We start from the raw sequence: 14,902 nt of genomic DNA on the forward strand, positions 1-14,902 counted from the left end.
TAAGTGAATATTTATAATGCTATTTCTGACTTCTGTTGACTCCACAACATGGCGGATATCTGTATGGCTTGTTAGGGCTCTGAACGCTGTACTCAGATTATAGCATGGTGTGCTTTTTCCGTAAAGTTGTTTTGAAATCTGACACAGCGGTTGCATTAAGGAGAAGTTTATCTAAAGTTCCATGTAAAACACTTGTATCTTTTATCAATGTTTATTATGAATATTTCTGTTAATTGATGTGGCTCTCTGCAAAATCCCCGGATGTTTTGGAGGCAAAACATTACTCAATATAACGCGCCAATGTAAACTAAGATTTTTGGATATGAATGTCACGAACGTCAAAATCCTCCTCGTCTGAGGAGGAGCAAGGATCGGACCCAAGCGCAGCGTGGTTTGAATACATTCTTGAATTTATTTAACGAAGACGAAACGAAGAACACTTGACAAACTAACAAAACAACAAACGAACGAACGTGAAGCTATACTACAACAAGTGCAGACACAGGCAACTTACGTAATGACATAGACAATAACCCACAACCCACAATACAAAACAGACTACCTAAATATGGTTCCCAATCAGAGACAACACAAAACACCTCCCTCTGATTGAGAACCATGTCAGGCCAGACTAGAAAACCCCACATAGAAACAGACAAAAACAAGAACTGCCCACCCCAACTCACGCCCTGACCATACTAACTAAAGACAAAACAAAGGAAAATAAAGGTCAGAACGTGACAATGAATATGAACTTTATCGAACAAAACATACATGTATTGTGTAACATGAAGTCCTATGAGTGTTACACATACATGTATTGTGTAACATGAAGTCCTATGAGTGTCATCTGATGAAGATCATCAAATGTTAGTGATTCATTTTAACTCTATTTCTGCTTTTTGTGACTCCTCTCTTTGGCTGGAAAAATGGCTGTGTTTTTCTGTGACTAGGTACTAACCTAACATAATCAGATGGTGTGCTTTCGTCGTAAAGCCTTTTTGAAATCGGACACTGTGGTGGGATTAACAACAAGTTTATCTTTAAAATGGTGTAAAATACTTGTATGTTTGAGGAATTTTAATTATGAGATTTCTGTTGTTTGAATTTGGCGCCCTGCACTTTCACTGGCTGTTGTCAAGTCGATCCCGTTAACGGGATCTCAGCCGTAAGAAGTTATTAATTAAAGAGATACTTCAGGATTTTGGCAATGAGGCCTTTTATCTACTTCTCCAGAGTCAGATGAAATGGTGGAAACCATTTTTATGTCATTATGTCCAGTATGAAGGACATTATAGGTAGTTTTGCAAGTCACTGCTAACTAGCGTTATGTGCAATGACTGGAAGTCTATGGGTATCCGCTAAGATGCTAGCAGATACCATAGACTTCCAGTCATTATGCTAATGCTAGGTAGCAATTGCGCAAGTGCTAGTCAGCCACTTCCTTCAAACTGCACACAGAGATATAAAAATGGTATCAACCAGTTCATCTGACTCTGGGGACAGATAAAAGGCCTCATTGCCAGAATCCAGAAGTATCCCTTTAACTGAGAATGAGGAAGTTGTGAAGACAGAGGTATGATAAGTCCATTGTGGTTGTATGTCTTAGTTATGGGACATTGTTGCTTTACTTCCTTACAACACAATTGACACCATTGGAATTGATCTATTGCATTATCATTGCATCAGACAGAGTTCATTAGTTCACATCCTAAGATAAGACACCAGCTTTCACAGTAACAATAAACTAATCAGCATCACATATGGCCGCCATGAGGCCTTGGAGAGACAATCAGCCACAACAACAACCCACTAGACAATACACTGAGACTCAGACTGAGGTAAATCAGAACCTTTTCACTGTGCTGTTTTCTCGGATTCGGGAATGCTATGTTGATTCCTATTCAATTTGGTGCAGGCTTGAAGCCCTGGGTTACTTTCAAGAGGACAACTTGTTCTGGGCAGTCATCTTTGTGATGTTTTATCATCTGCATGCAGTTCTAGCTCTTTGGACGTAACTCTCCATAGCCCTTCCAGAAACTATTTGAAACAGCATGTACTCACTAGTCTCTCGTGAGTCGTGGCAGAAGAGCTGGTCAGATCACACACAATATTTGGTTCTGGTTTGCCGAGATTATACAATACCTTACTTTTATTTATATGAACATGTACTCAACAGAAATCACTTTGCAAGGGGTTAGGCTAAAGCTTCTGAAGCTGGTAACCATTGACATTTACACACGTCGACAGACACACACATCCATAATAACAACAATTGCTCCCCGGGCGCCGATGGCGTCATTTTAAGGCAGCCCCCCGCACCTTTCTGATTCAGAGGGGTTGGGTTAAATGTGGAAGACACATTTTCAGTTGAATGCATTCAGTTGTGCAGCTGTCTAAGTATTCCCCTTTCCTTCCATTTTTCTTTCCCCAGAATATTACACATTCACACAAACACCCACAACACAGCATTCAAATATTATATCGACTGTCATGATGCTAACATGTGTTGTACTTTTGCAGGACACTCGGTCAGTGCTCTGGACTCTGGACGGACTTCAACTTCACTGTTGATTTATCCCACTGAGCTTCCAATTCCTTATCAGTTCAATCCCAAAGGCTCAGATAAGGAGCAGTGTGTGTATTGGAGGAAAACATAGTATCTCATAACAGAGGTTAACATTTAAATAGAGACTCTGGCCAGCGCACAAGCAAGATTTGGTTCTGGGTGTCGAGATCAGAAGAACATTTTTTAGTTTATCCAGTTCCATGGTTCAAAGTGCTAATTTCTGTGTCAAAGTCTGGGTCCTTGAGCCGTTGCTCCTCTAAGTCTCATAGTCTTTTTTTAAACTTATTTTCTGTGGGCTTCATTTCTGTTATTGAGATAGGACAGTGAAGAGACGACAACAAAGATAGCAAGTCAGAAAGGCAGTGGGTTGGATTCGAACCCATGCCGAATCTGGTAGCCTAGGCCAGTTCTTCTCAAACCTCTCCTTGGGGACCCCCGGACGTTTCACAATTTTGTTATAGCCCTTACTAGCTGACGTGATTCACCTAGTCAAGTACATGTTGATTAGTTGACAAGTTGAATCAAGTGTGCTAGCTCTGGAATAGATCAAATACATGGATGTCTGGGGGTCCCCAAAGAGATGTTTGAGAACCACTGGCCTATGCAGGCCACTACGTATCATAGTCCTCCTCCAGGTCCATATGGCTGAGACTGTGGGAGGTGACATAGACAGATTTATTCTTCTTGTGGTTCTTGTGCTGCTGTCTAGGGCCCTGATCCCCAGCAAGAGAGAGGTAAGAGGCGATGCTGTTCCTGACTCCATAGCTCACCATTGTGTCCCCGTTCTGCTGCCCCTGGGGAGCCCCTGCACTGATCAGATCTTTCCTTTTGATTGAGAGAGAGAGCGAGAGAGAGAGAGCGAAAGAGAGAGAGCGAAAGAGAGAGAGAGAGAGCGAAAGAGAGAGAGAGAGAGCGAAAGAGAGAGAGAGCGAAAGAGAGAGCGAGCGAAAGAGAGAGAGAGCGAAAGAGAGAGAGAGAGCGAAAGAGAGAGAGCGAGAGGTGATTAATACGTGTTTGAGCCAATCATCATCAGGATTCAGGATGCAGAGTCACATCTGTCAAGTGTTCTCGCAAGCCAAGTTTTCCATTGGCCAAGTCAAAAGCAGAACTACAATTTCATTGGATCATTGGAGAGATCTGAGAGCAACAACAATGATAGAGTCTAAACTACTGAACTATGAGTCCGTACCTGTCTACTTTCTTCCAGTCAAAGTTATTGCGGCGCATCACTACAGGGGGTGGCTGAGTGGTGGTGTCGAGGAGGTTGGCGGTCCCACACAGACACGGGCCAGTGAGAACACAGCACAGCCCATCTGCAGAGTCTAGGAGATCAGAGATGGACTGTGTTAGACACAGACATATAGACCTCCCCGTGTTAGACAGACAAATAGACATCCCCCATGTTAAATACAGACATATAGACATCCCTGTGTTAGACACAGACATATAGACCTCCCCGTGTTAGACAGACAAATAGACATCCCCCATGTTAAATACAGACATATAGACATCCCTGTGTTAGACACAGACAGATACACATCCCCTGTGTTAGACACAGACATATAGACATACCCATACACTATGTATTGAAAAACAAGCATATGTGCTCACAAACGCTCGTGCCATAAACATAACCCCATGCACACACACACACACACACACACACACACACACACACACACACACACACACACACACACACACACACACACACACACACACACACACACACACACACACACACACACACACACACACACACACACACACACATCTGCCTTCGAAAATATTCATGTTAGAGTAAATATGAAAGACCTAGCCTCAGGAGAAATATGTCCACATGGTCATCAGCAACAAAACTATCACTTCCTGTCTTGTTCTTAGTGTGTACTCTATTCCAAAGCACAACGGAATGTAGCAAGCATCTGATAATAAGAAATCTATTTAAAAATGCTTGAGGTTATTTTCAGTGTGTCTGTCTCTGTTTTAGACTCACCACAGTAGTGGTTGACCATCTCTTCCAGGCACTGGAAGGTCAGACGAGGAGAGATATAGTACCAGCCGTTGTTCTCCAAGCGATAGATTTTATAGTGCTTGATGGATCTGTGCTTTACAGACATGGAGTAGACACCTGCACGTACAATATACAGATGTAATATCTTATTTTGAGCTAGTTTGCTACAGCAGGAAATAATACTGCAGCAACAGGAAATGGGAATTATTGCGTAGGGGTTGATTGTGCGTTGTTCGTAAGGGAAAATCAAGTCTAAAATGTCAAAGTGGAAATGACAAACTTCAGAAGCCTTTTTAAATCGCAAACATAATACACGTTTGAAAATTATCCTGGAACAGCGTGATCCAATGAAGATCCTACATCTGTAGGCCTAAATAGATCCTCATAGATACCCATCTACTATCATCCTACCGACCTCCTGTATAACTTGGTAGGTCTTTAAAAAGTAATGGATTCACCTTTCTGCTGTGTGCTCTCTCTGATCATGAAGGATCCCACTCTGTTTTCAGGGAGACGAAGTAGTTCCTCCGCCTTCTGCCTCTCCACTCCCTCAAACAACCATCTTAGAACATACATTTACATACTATATGATATACAGTAAGCGTATTATATGATGTGATTGTCTTTCTGGTTGCAACTAATTTATTCTTTAATTCTATTGACACTTACGAAACATTTTAGTCTCTATATGAATATTCGTAGACTGAATGTTAAGCAGTGGGAGACAACCATGCTTACCCATGGTAGACTTTGGCAACATAGTTATTAGGGATGTAGTTCTCCCTTCCTGATTGGCCAGACCGGACTCTCCACCAGTTACCTTCCCTAAAGAACGCACACAAATTAAAAGGGGAACTGTGACTGAAAAAAATCTGAAATTGTAGTTCCCCATATTGTATTAAAGCTGCAAAACAATAATGCTATGCATCTAATTTCCCCCAATGTGTTCATTCTCTATTGTGCATGTTATTGCTTGCACAGTTTTGTATTGTAATGTTGCATAGCTTTGTATTGTATTTTGGTTTGCACTGTGGCTTGCGGGAGTTTTTGTGTGTCATCCTGTGTCATCTCGATATCTATGTCTATAACACAGGAGGCCGCTAAGTGGAGAACGGCTCATAATAATGGCCGGAACGGAGCAAATGGAATGGGCATCAAACACCCGGAAACCATGTATGTGATACCAGTCCACCTATTCTACTCCAGTTATTACCACTAGACTGTTCTCCCCAATTAAGGTGCCACCAACCTCCTGTGCCCTGTAACTGTGCATCTATCAATTTCTGCTCTAGGAAGTGTTTAGTACATACATCTTTAAAAGTGCTTTCCTCGTCATCTTAAAGAAGCATGCCCCTTTCAAAAAATGTAGAACTAAGAACAGATATAGCCCTTGATTCACTCCAGACTTGACATCCATTGACCAGCACAAAAACACCCTGTGGCATACTGCACTAGCATCGAATAGTCCACACGATATGCAACTTTTCATGGAAGTCAGGAACCAATACACACAGTAGGTTAGGAAAGCAAAGGCTAGCTTTTCAAACAGAAATTTGCATCCTGCAGCACTAATTCCAAAAAGTTTTGGGACACTGTAAAGTCCATGGAGAATGAGAGTACCTCCTCCCAGCTGCCCAATGCACTGAGACTAGGAAACACTGTCACCACTGATAAATCCACGATAATCGAGAATTTCAAAAAGCATTTCTCTACGGCTGGCCATGCTTTCCACCTGGCTAACCCAGCCCCGGCCAACAGCTCTGTACCCCCCGCAGCAACTGGCCCAAGCCCCCCCTTATAATTATAATTCACCCAAATCCAGACAGCTGATGTTCTGAAAGAGCTGCAAAATCTGGATCCCTACAAATCAGCTGGGCTAGACAATCTTGACCCTCTCTTCCTAAAATTATCCGCTGCCATTGTTGCAACCCCTATTACTAGCCTGTTCAACCTCTCTTTCGTATCGTCTGAGATTCCTAAAGATTGGAAAGTGGATGTCATCCCCCTCTTCAAAGGGGGAAACACTCTAGACACAAACTGTTACAGACCTATATCTATCCTACCCTGCCTTTCTAAGGTCTTCGAAAGCCAGGTGAACAAACAGATCACCGACCATTTCGAATCCCACTGTACCTTCTCCACTATGCAATCTGGTTTCCAAGCTTGTCACGGGTGCACCTCAGCCACGCTCAAGGTCCTAAACGATATCATAACCGCCATCGATAAAAGACAGTACTGTGCAGCCGTCTTCATCGACCTGGCCAAGGATTTTGACTCTGTCAATCACCGTATTCTTATCGGCAGACACAACAACCTTGGTTTCTCTAATGACTGCCTCGCCTGGTTCACCAACTACTTCTCAGATAGAGTTCAGTGTGTCAAATCAGAGGGCCTGTTGTTCGGACCTCTGGCAGTCTCTATGGGGGTGCCACAGTGTTCAATTCTCGAACCGACTATTTTCTCTGTATATATCAACGATGTCGCTCTTGCTGCTGGTGATTCTCTGATCAACCTCTACGCAGACGACACCATTCTGTATACTTCTGGCCCTTCTTTGGACACTGTTAACAAACCCCAAAACGAGCTTCAATGCCATACAACACTCCTTCCGTGGCCTCCAACTGCTCTTAAATGCTAGTAAAACGAAATGCATGCTCTTCAACCGATCGCTTTACGCACCCGCCCGACTAGCATCACTATTCTGGACAATTCTGACTTAGAATATGTGGACAACTATAAATACCTAGGTCTGGCTAGACTGTAAACTCTCCTTCCAGACTCACATTAAGCATCTCCAATCCAAAGTTAAATATAGAATCGGCTTCCTATTTCGCAACAAAGCCTTCTTCACTTATGCTGCCAAACATACCCTCGTAAAACTGACTATCCTACCGATCCTTGACTTCGGCGATGTCCTTTACAAAATAGCCCCCAACCCTTTACTCAGCTAATTGGATGCAGTATATCACAGTGTCATCCGTTTTGTCACCAAAGCCCCATATACTACCCACCACTGCGACCTGTATGCTCTCGTTGGCTGGTCCTCGCTACATATTCGTCTCCAAACCCACTGGCTGCAGGTCATCTATAAGTCTTTGCTAGGTATAGCTCCGCCTTATCTCAGCTCACTGGTCACCGTAGCAACACCCACCTGTAGCAGGCGCTCCAGCAGGTATATTTCACTGGTCATCACCAAAGCCAACACCCCCTTTGGCCGCCTTTCCTTCCAGTTCTCTGCTGCCAATGACTGGAACGAATTGCAAAAATCACTGAAGTTGGAGACTTATTTCTCCCTCACTAACTTAAAGTGTCAGCTGTCAGAGCAGCTTACCGATCGCTGCAGCTGTACACAGCCCATCTGTAAATAGCCAATCCAACCAACTACCTACCTCATCCCCATATTTGTTTTTGTTTTTCTGCTCTCTTGCACATCAGTACTTCTCCTTGCACATCCTTATCTGCACATATATCACTCCAGTGTAAATTGCTAAATTGTAATTACTTCGCAACTATTGGCCTATGTATTGCCTTACCTCCTTACTTCATTTGCACACTGTATACAGATCTTTCTATTGTGTTATTGACTGTACGTTTGTTTATCCCATGTGTAACTCTGTGTTGTTGTTTTTGTCGCACTGCTTTGCTTTATCTTGGCCAGGTCGCAGTTGTAAATGAGAACTTGTTCTCAACTGGCCTACCTGGTAAAAAATTAATGTGCAGACCACGGGTTTATACAGTAATTGCTCTCACAGACAGACAAAGCATTGACTGTACTTACTGAGACAAGACCCTCAGCTTCTCTCCCATCCTGAAGATCGGCTCACTGATGTCTGGAAAAGGATAGTCATGGAGAACGACAAGTGTGTCGTCTTCTCCTGCTCAGCAACCACCAATGTTACACAATTAGATAGACATCAACATTAGCACAGGCGACATTTAGTGATGCATTTCCTGACATGATGGAAATAATTGTCTTTTACTACTAATTGACTTCCAAGTGAACAATATCAAACATTTATACATGTTGGTAAGGGTATGTCGACTGAAATCCAAGTACTGTAGTGTAATCATCATATCTGTTAAAGCCTCATCACATTATATTTACAAACTACAGTATGATATAGCGAAGAATTACTTTAAATCTTACCCTTTAGTGCGCTGTCATGGCAGTTTGTATTTGTTTCATTCCTATTTTCCCCACCCCTCATCACATTCCCCATAGTGGCACTCCAATGGGGTCAAGCTCTGAGGACACACAGGCAGATGACATACAGTAGCTATTCATCAAGTCATATCTACTCGCATACTTCCTACTATTGCTGGCCAGGGAAGCCATTGTCCCTATGTGTGCGTGTGTGTGTGTGTGTGTGTGTGTGTGTGTGTACGTGTTGTAACTTCCTACTAACGGCCACAGTGCTATCTCGACCAGGACACACACAGTAAATGGGGAAGTTGAGGACAGGCTCTCTGTCAAGCACAACTTTCCATCCTACCCTTTCTTTCCTCTTTCTAACTTATGTAACAAAATGTGTTGACTAATTTGAAGGTCCACCTGTGTGGCTATATTGTGTAACTAACATGTTTTTAACTTCACCCATAACCCAATGTGTTGGTGAAATCTGATGAAATGAATATTTTCCAGGTTTCTATCTTTCTTATCTATGTTAGCTTCCCGTTATGGAGTGGGTTCCGTAGTAAACCGGGGTAGCAGGGATGGACATTAAGGGCTGCCCTATTGCTTGAGCAGTCACACAAGTTGAGCCTGCTCTGAGGTTGCCCCATTGGGAAGGTTTTTCTTTTTACTGATAACATCCAAAATTCTAAGTATTCTAGTAGTCAGGTCTTTCTGTCGTCCCCCCCCCCCCCTTCTGAACACCAAAAAATAATGATACGCCCTATTAAATAATAGGCCCTGTTAGTAAAACTATAGTAACCAATAGTCCCTGTGTTGAGAAGAGAACATAGGAAACAGCGATACCGTGGAAACAATCGGAAGATAATATACTACATTACCAAAAGTATGTGGACACCGGCTAGTCGAACATGTAATTCGAAAATCATGGGCATTAAGATGCTACAACAGCCTCCACTCTTCTGGGAAGGCTTTTCACTAGATGTTGGAACATTGCTGCTATAACAGCCTCCACTCTTCTGGGAAGGCTTTTCACTAGATGTTGGAACATTGCTGCAGGGACTTGCTTCCATTCAGCCACAAGAGCATTACTGAGGTTGGGTACTGATGTTGGGCGATTAGGCCTGGCTCGCAGTCAGCGTTCCAATTCATCCTAAAGGTGTTCGATGGGGTTGAGGTCAGGGCTTTGTGCAGTCTAGTCAAGTTCTTCCACACCAATCTCAACAAACCATTTATGTATGGACCTCGCTTTGTGCATGGGGGCTTTGTCATGCTGAAACAGGAAGGGGTCTTCCCCAAACTGTTGCCACATTGGGAAGCACAGAATCGTCTAGAATGTCATTGTATGCTGTAGCGTTAAGATTTCCCTTCACTGGAATTAAGGGGCCTAGCCTGAACAATGAAAAACAGCCCCAGACCATTATTCCTCCTCCACCAAATTTACAGTTGTCACCATGGATTTGGGCAGGTAGCGTTCTCCTGGCATTTGCCAAACCCAGATTTGTCCTTTAGAATGCCAGATTGTGAAACGAGATTCATCACTCCAGAGAACTTTTTCCACTGCTCCAGTCCAATGGCGGCGAGCTTTACACTACTCCAGCCGACGTTTGGCATTGCGCATGGTGATCTTAGGCGTGTGTGCAGCTGCTCAGTTTTGGAAACCCATTTCAGGAAGCTCCCGACCAGCATTTATTGTGCTGACATTGCTTCCAGAGGCAGTTAGGAACTTGTGGTGAGTGTTGCAACCGAGGACAGACGATTTTTACGCACTACGCGTTCGTCTGCCCCGAAAGGTGGCATTCTATGATGGTGCCACAATGAGAGTCACTGAGCTCTTTAGTAGTGTTTGGAGATTGAATGGCTATGTGCTCAATTTTATACACCTGTCAGCAACAGGTGTGGCTGAAATAACCGAAGGGGTGTCCACATACTTTTGTATATATAATGTATCTTGGTTAACTTGGATGATATGATAGCAAGTTATTCTCATGCTGTGCATCAATGCTATTTATATTCAGAGTAAAAAAGCATATTTGGCCATATGTGTCCAGCAGTAATTGTCAGAAATAACTTCTGTCTAAATTACCAGTGGAAAAAGTAGCCAATTGTCATACTTGAGTAAAAGTAAAGATACCTTAATAGAAAATGACTACTACTTGAGGAAAAGTCTAAAAGTATTTGGTTTTAAAAATACACTACCGTTCAAAAGTTTGGTGCCACTTAGAAATGTCCTTTTGCCCATTAAAATAACATCAAATTGATCAGAAATACAGTGTAGACATTAGTTAAGAAGAGTTTCAGAAGAAAAGAGTTTCAGATTGCAAAATAAATGTTGAAATCTATATTATTCAATTATTGCACCCACACTTCTCGTGCGCGCCAACTAGCATCTGTGTTACCAAGGGCTAAAATAATAAGTCAGCTCTATTTGTGACGCAGATCGTGGTGCAAGTCCTTCCTCTCCCATCTCCTCATTGGTTTATAGAAGCAGGTACCCATGTGCCATCTCTTCATTGGTTATACCCACGTGGGTGACTGAACGATGAACGAGGTCGGTGGCAGTAATGCACCTAATTTATGAAAGTTGCCAATCGCAATATAAAGTCCAGAGAAGAAAAAGCCTGGAATGAGGAGAGATGACTAGAAACGATTTGGTTGACTGTTTTATGTGTGGATTAATTGTCGGAGTACAGGACCTTGTGCATTTCAGATAAAATAACAACTCAATATTTATATCCCAGGACAAATTAGCTAGCAACAGCAAGCTAACTAAATAGGACAAATTAGCTAGCAAGTGCAAGCTAGCTAAATTGCCATAAATGTTTAATATTTTTTGACCTGTCCCCAAATTAATGTAATTGGTTCAGAGTTTGTTTTGATATTTTAACCTGCGTGTCGTGATCTCGTTTGGTGTGGGGGGACAAAATAAATGTATGCGCGATGGCGCACGCGCGCAGCTGGTTTGGGTTCCGTGTTAAGAAGGCCAGTTTTATTGCTTCTTTAGTCAGAACAACAGTTTTCAGCTGTGCTAACATAATTGCAAAAGGTTTTTCTAATGTGATCAAATAGCCTTTTAAAATGATAAACTTGGATTATCTAACACAGCATGCCATTGGAACATAGGAGTGATGGTTGCTGATAATGGGCCTCTGTACACCTACGTTGTAGATATTCCATAAAAAAATCAGCCATTTCCAGGTACAATAGTTATTTACAACATTAACAATGTCTACACTGTATTTCTGATCAATTTGATGTTATTTTAATGAACAAAAGATGTGCTTTTCTTTCAAAAACAAGGACATGTCTAAGTGACCCCAAACATTTGAACGGTAGTATAAGAATCAAAGGTCATTCCTTATATTCCTTATTAAGCAAACCAGATGGGACCATTTTCTTGTTTTTTAAATGTACGGATAGCCAAGGGTAAGCTCCATCACTCAGACATAATTTACAAACTAAGCATTTGTTAAGTGAGTCCGCCAGATCAGAGGCAGTTTAATATGTGTGTAAATTTGAATATTTCCTGTCCTGCTAAGCATTTAAAATGTGACGAGTACTTTTGGGTATCAGGGAAAATGTATGTATGTACAATTGTCTTTAGCAATGTAGTGAAGTAAAAGTAGCCAAAAATATAAATACTCAAGTAAAGTACAGATACTTTACATGACTGTAAATGACCTTTTAAAATGTGTGTTGTTACTACTACAGCATATATTTTAAGCACAGATATGTAGGCTTAGTACACTTTTACTATACATATACTGCAATAAATGCGTGACATAGCCTGAATAACTCACCTAGCTGCTCCTGAATCCTGTGGAGTCGTCAGGCTTGGAGGGCCAGTAGCAGGGGGATCCTGAGTCCTGTGGAGTCGTCAGGCTTGGAGGGCCAGTAGCAGGGGATCCTGAGTCCTGTGGAGTCGTCAGGCTTGGAGGGCCAGTAGCAGGGGGATCCTGAGTCCTGTGGAGTCGTCAGGCTTGGAGGGCCAGTAGCAGGGGATCCTGAGTCCTGTGGAGTCGTCAGGCTTGGAGGGCCAGTAGCAGGGGGATCCTGAGTCCTGTGGAGTCGTCAGGCTTGGAGGGCCAGTAGCAGGGGGATCCTGAGTCCTGTGGAGTCGTCAGGCTTGGAGGGCCAGTAGCAGGGGGATCCTGAGTCCTGTGGAGTCGTCAGGCTTGGAGGGCCAGTAGCAGGGGGATCCTGAGTCCTGTGGAGTCGTCAGGCTTGGAGGGCCAGTAGCAGGGGGATCCTGAGTGCTGTGGAGTCGTCAGGCTTGGAGGGCCAGTAGCAGGGGATCCTTGTTGAACATGGTCTTTGGCTCTGTGTGTTGGAGATAAGCCGGAGGGAGCATGTCAGCTACACTGATATACTGTTACTAATCATGGACAGTTTCACAGTTCACACCCTCAACTGATGCACTGTCACAGTGAGGCAAGAGCACTTCCTCTGGCCACACACACACACACACACAGTCACGACACAAGCCACTGGTTGGGCTCATACACATTGACCGTGATCCAAAGCATCAAGTATGTGATGCATTGTGGGTAAATTGTGAAACAGAGCAAAAGACCTATGAGAATGAGTTCACAGACAAGAACTAAGAGAACGTACTAACTAAAAGTACATGCTGGTTTTACATGTTGCAGTAAAATATTTTTTCAGTATATGTTGTGTTGAACCCTGTCATCCTTTGTAATCAGTACTTTCGCTCTCTCTCTCTCATATTCTACATAAGGCTTCTGTGCTGGCTAGTGTACCCCACGGAAGCTACCAGTCACCACCACCTACGTGTGGTCGAGCTGCATACTCATATAAGAACCTATTGAGCCAAGTTATTTTTCTCAATAGCACTGTGGTTAAATGGCTAGCTGCTGCAAGCTATTTTTCTCAATAGCACTGTGGCTAGCTGCTGCAAGCTATTTTTCTAAATAGCACTGTGGTTATATGGCTAGCTGCTGCAAGCTATTTTTCCAAATAGCACTGTGGTTAAATCGCTAGCTGCTGCAAGCTATTTTTCTAAATAGCACTGTGGTTATATGGCTAGCAGCTGCAAGCTATTTTTCCAAATAGCACTGTGGTCATATGGCTAGCTGCTGCAAGCTATTTTTCTAAATAGCACTGTGGTTATATGGCTAGCTGCTGCAAGCTTTTTTCCCCCATAGCACTGTGTTTAAATGGCTAGCTGCTGCAAGCTATTTTTCTCAATAGCACTGTGGTTATATGGCTAGCTGCTGCAAGCTATTTTTCCAAATAGCACTGTGGTCATATGGCTAGCTGCTGCAAGCTATTTTTCTAAATAGCACTGTGGTTAAATCGCTAGCAGCTGCAAGCTATTTTTCTAAATAGCACTGTGGTTATATGGCTAGCTGCTGCAAGCTATTTTTCCAAATAGCACTGTGGTCATATGGCTAGCTGCTGCAAGCTATTTTTCTAAATAGCACTGTGGTTATATGGCTAGCTGCTGCAAGCTATTTTTCCAAATAGCACTGTGGTTATATGGCTAGCTGCTGCAAGCTTTTTCCCCCCATAGCACTGTGGTTAAATGGATAGCTGCTGCAAGCTTTTTTGCCAATAGCACTGTGGTCAAATGGTTAGCTGATGCCAGCAGAAATGTACTGAAGTTGCAGCTAACAAAGAAGGGGGCTCTGACTCAGTGTTGTGTTTGGAGAGCAAAACCTTTAATCCGGTGGAAATAGAATCACAACATGTTATTGTATACATCACCACTGTCTTGAAGTCTCTTTCCATCTTTCCATGTTCCATTTAGCAAAGCCCTATAGTTCTCCAGTCTACAATAAAGAGTATTTTCTACCTCTACTGATGGTTTTAATAACAGTCTGTGGATCTGCCCTTTCCTCCTAGACTGTCTTCTTATCAGTCCAACAGGCCTGTTGTAGATTAAACTGTAGGATGGAGAGAGTTTATTAGACAGTGTGTCACAGATTTACGGTACCCACAAATAGGATACAGGTCTGCTCTTTGGATGTGTAACACGTAACATGTGTTTGTGTGTGAAGTAGTCACGTGCACATTTCTCTGTGTAGATCAAAAAAGTTTGAAAATGATCAATGAGTGGATTTCTCACTGCTCTGGAAAAAAGTTTTTTTTTTACCCCAGTAATCATTTCTGATTAAATATGGTGCCTTGTTTTTGCCAAAAATAGTATCAATGTGAAACTCATGTG

General features: G+C 42.7%; 1 protein-coding gene across 1 annotated transcript; it reads right to left on the reverse strand.

Moving 5' to 3' along the window:
- Positions 1–389: 389 nt before the first annotated feature.
- On the reverse strand, positions 390–13,455 carry LOC129820206 (src-like-adapter). The gene is made up of 8 exons (XM_055877208.1): positions 12,516–13,455; positions 8,731–8,828; positions 8,362–8,458; positions 5,322–5,408; positions 5,042–5,145; positions 4,566–4,700; positions 3,759–3,891; positions 390–3,394 (listed from the first exon to the last, which is right to left on the reverse strand). Exons 2-8 carry the CDS (start codon positions 8,801–8,803, stop codon positions 3,181–3,183), a joined length of 843 nt encoding a protein of 280 aa, XP_055733183.1. The 5' UTR covers positions 8,804–8,828; positions 12,516–13,455; the 3' UTR covers positions 390–3,180.
- Between the last annotated feature and the right edge of the window lie 1,447 nt (positions 13,456–14,902).

The sequence above is a fragment of the Salvelinus fontinalis genome, chromosome 22 (genome assembly GCF_029448725.1).
Source record: "Salvelinus fontinalis isolate EN_2023a chromosome 22, ASM2944872v1, whole genome shotgun sequence".
NCBI classification, from domain to species: domain Eukaryota; kingdom Metazoa; phylum Chordata; class Actinopteri; order Salmoniformes; family Salmonidae; genus Salvelinus; species Salvelinus fontinalis.

Coding starts and splice junctions, on each gene's coding strand:
- LOC129820206 (XM_055877208.1), bottom strand. CDS start 8,803: ATGGGGAATGTGATGAGGGGTGGGGAAAATAGGAATGAAACAAATACA. Junction 8,459..8,730: donor CCATGACAGCGCACTAAAGG/GTAAGATTTAAA, acceptor GTTGCTGAGCAG/GAGAAGACGACACACTTGTC. Junction 3,892..4,565: donor GATGGTCAACCACTACTGTG/GTGAGTCTAAAA, acceptor CTGATCTCCTAG/ACTCTGCAGATGGGCTGTGC.